The sequence below is a fragment of the Penaeus monodon genome, chromosome 29 (genome assembly GCF_015228065.2).
Source record: "Penaeus monodon isolate SGIC_2016 chromosome 29, NSTDA_Pmon_1, whole genome shotgun sequence".
Lineage (NCBI taxonomy): Eukaryota > Metazoa > Arthropoda > Malacostraca > Decapoda > Penaeidae > Penaeus > Penaeus monodon.
In genome coordinates this window covers 34,101,182-34,101,457 of record NC_051414.1, presented here as the reverse complement: position 1 = coordinate 34,101,457, position 276 = coordinate 34,101,182, and the positions used below count along the sequence as shown (strand labels likewise).

The following is a 276-nucleotide window of genomic DNA, read 5'->3' as shown; positions in this document are numbered from 1 at the left end:
CATGAAAAGGAGGGAAAGTACCAAAATACTCCAACCTAAATCACCTTCCCCGGCACACTCTCCCTCGTCGCGAAAGTTGCCGACACAGAATTGGACTGCCTTGTGCTTCCTGCCCAAGTGAGGACTGTGAAGGTGTAGTTGCGATGGGGTCGTAGTTTCGTGATGGTGACTGAGTCCTTCGCGGTGTTTGTGGTTAAGAGCTCATTGTTGCGGAGATACTGCACCTGTGGACAGTGGGGAAAATGCAGACAGTCAGTTGTGAAAGGTAACAGAAAG

General features: G+C 50.4%; 1 protein-coding gene across 1 annotated transcript in view; it reads right to left on the bottom strand.

The window, feature by feature from the left end:
- LOC119592197 (tyrosine-protein phosphatase 10D-like) overlaps positions 1-276 on the bottom strand; it is a gene marked incomplete at its 5' end in the record, with an annotated part of 14,889 nt that overhangs the window by 9,031 nt on the left and 5,582 nt on the right. Inside the window, 1 exon segment of the mRNA XM_037941030.1 lies at positions 45-224. Within this exon segment, the coding sequence (XP_037796958.1) occupies positions 45-224 (180 nt within the window).